The 2,585-nt window shown below is 42.6% G+C and overlaps 1 protein-coding gene across 1 annotated transcript; it reads left to right on the top strand.

The window, feature by feature from the left end:
- The first annotated feature begins 577 nt into the window (after window positions 1-577).
- LOC109753951 (B3 domain-containing protein Os03g0212300-like) lies at window positions 578-1,083 on the top strand. The gene is made up of 2 exons (XM_020312874.1): window positions 578-682; window positions 769-1,083. Exons 1-2 carry the CDS (start codon window positions 578-580, stop codon window positions 1,081-1,083), a joined length of 420 nt encoding a protein of 139 aa, XP_020168463.1.
- The last annotated feature ends 1,502 nt before the right edge of the window (window positions 1,084-2,585 follow it).

Genomic DNA, 2,585 nt, shown 5'->3' with positions numbered 1-2,585 from the left:
GCTTTAAAACTAGAGTCTTAGGTTTAGTACTTGGTGGATGCTTTAAATAGAGATCTGACAAAAGGGAAGTAGGTAGTAGCAAAATATGATATGGTTCAAATTAGGTAAAGTAGATAGATTAGGTTTCTTATCTGCTGTTGAGGCCCTGGAATGAGTAGAAGTAGAAAACAAAGTGTTGCTGATGTTTTTGCCATCATAAATGTCCATGTTTTCTTACTACTATTCAAGGGTGTTGTTGATGTTGATGTTATTCTAAGGGTGTTGTTGATGTTGATGTTGATGTTCTTCTTCTACTCATTGCCAAGATAGAGTAGTAGCAAATTGAGGCCATTGCCATTTATAGTAGTATTCCAAATTGAGGCCCTGACAAACACATCTAACTAAGTGCTTGTTTATCTTGCTTTGCTTTTTGAATTATAGTTCTTGCCATCATAAATGTCCACAAGTGCATTGCTTTTTGAATGTGAAATGATAACTTGGTGTAGTTGATTTTCTTCTGCTCAAAACTTCTGTTGTTGCAATGTTGTATGGTAATGTTGTAAGGGTAGTAAGTGGTCTCTTATACTGCTTATCAGAGATGGGGAGAGGCCGCCACCGCCGGCTGCGCTCTGCCACGCCGGAGTCCGACTTGGAAGGTTTCGAGTTCTTCACGATCATACTTGAGAATTCCTCCAGCAGGCAGGTATATAAAAGGAGGGATCTCCCCTTCACCCATCTCTTTATCATAACTCTGTTGTTTGCTACATCACTGCTTGACCCATGCTGCAGAGGCTGCCTGACACTTTTATGAAGATGTTGGACGGCCGTCGGCCACAGAATGTGAAGCTGCGACAGGCCGACAACGGGCTTTGCAGGCTGTGGGATGTGGAGGTGGTGTTCGACACCGACCACCACATGTACCTGTGTCGTGGCTGGGAGCAGTTCGTCCGTGCCTACGACCTGCGGCACGGGTACTTCCTTGTCCTCAGGTACGACGACAAGACCATGCTCACCATGAAGGTGTTCAACACGACTATGTGCCGCATGCGCTACCAGGACGACGACGATGCCAGTATGCTCTGCCTCTTCTTCCTCTCCATTTGACTTTGTCTCACACCGATTGTTAAAAAAACTTTGTTAGATTTGGTTAGGCAACGGGAGCAGCAGCAGCGACTCTGGCTACAGCAAAAGCAGTAGCGACTCTGGCTACAGCAAAAGCAATAGCGACTCTGGCTACAGCAAAAGTAGCATAGAGGATCCGGAGGAACGGAGTGGGGAAGAAGAGGAGCAGAGTGGGGATGAGGAGGTGCATCCTATTCTGTCTGACGATGACCTCGCGACGGTGGTGGCTGACGATGGGCAAGCGATGGTGGTGGCTGACGATGGGCAAGCGATGGTGGTGGCTGACGATGACCTAGCGATGGTGGTGCCTGAAGATGGCCTCGCGATGGTGGTGGTGCCTGACAATGACCTCGCGATGGTGGTGGCGCCGGCGATCCCATAGCTGGGCGACAGGACCATGCCAATTGTGGTAGAAGAGTACATCCCATTGCCTCGCCGCTCTAAGCACATCAGGATGATGAAGGAGAAAGAGAAGAAGGAGGAGTGAAGATCCTTCACCTCCATGATGACGGTAAGTTTTCTCTAGTGTTTTGCTTACAAAATGCATAAAGACCTAGACTTAGCTTTATTTCCTCCAAAATGCTTACCATAATGACCTAGACTTAGCTTATCTTCCTCCAAAATGACATAATTAGCTTACTTAGCTCCAAAATGATCTATACTTAGCTTTGTTTCGTCCGAAATGACCTAAGTTAGCTCTAATATGCTAAGTTATCTCTAATATGCTTAGTTACCTAGGTTTGCTCAATAATGACATACACTTAGCTTACTTATGTAAAAATGGGCATAATTAGCTTACTTAGGTTTGAAATGGCATAACAATCTTGGTAACCTCATATATGTCATATAGTTAGCTTATTTTCCTCGAAAATGACATAATAAGCCTAATTAGCTCCAAAATGATCAATTTTACCTAAGTTAGCTCCAAAATGACCTAAGTTAGCTCTAAAATGCTAAATTAGCTCTAATATGTCTAGTTACCTGGGTTAGCTCAATAAATACCAATACTTAGCTTACTTATGTCAAAAATGGCATAATATGCTTAGTTAACTCAAAAATGGCATAATTAGCTAGGTTAGCTCCAAAATGACCCATTTTACCTAGGTTTGCTCCAATATGATCCATTTTACCTAGGTTAGCTCCAAAATGACCAAGTTTACCTAGGTTAGCTCCAATATGATCCATTTTACCTAGGTTAGCTCCAAAATGAGCTATTTACCTAGTTTAGCTCTAAAATGACCTACACACTTATCATTTTTACCTAGCTTAGCTAAAAAATGGCATTTTTACCTACCTTAGTTAGAAGAAGAAGAAGATAAAGAAGAGGAGAGGAGAAAAGAAAGAGAAGATAAATTCTTCTTCTTCTTCTTTAGATGAGGAGCTTGCGTTCATGGAGTCTACTCTTCTCCTTGTGCTTCTTTTATGTTTTTGGATAATTGTTGCAAACTTGTTGTGGGATATGTATGTATGGATGGAACCATTTT

Source organism: Aegilops tauschii, chromosome 5, assembly GCF_002575655.3.
Source record: "Aegilops tauschii subsp. strangulata cultivar AL8/78 chromosome 5, Aet v6.0, whole genome shotgun sequence".
NCBI classification, from domain to species: Eukaryota; Viridiplantae; Streptophyta; class Magnoliopsida; order Poales; family Poaceae; genus Aegilops; species Aegilops tauschii.
This window is presented reverse-complemented; position numbering and strand designations above follow the sequence as displayed.

What these genes read in the sequence shown, in the direction of transcription:
- LOC109753951 (XM_020312874.1), top strand. Translation starts at nt 578, where the DNA reads ATGGGGAGAGGCCGCCACCGCCGGCTGCGCTCTGCCACGCCGGAGTCC. An exon ending in AGAATTCCTCCAGCAGGCAG is followed by an intron (nt 683 to 768) that starts GTATATAAAAGG and finishes CCCATGCTGCAG; the next exon opens with AGGCTGCCTGACACTTTTAT.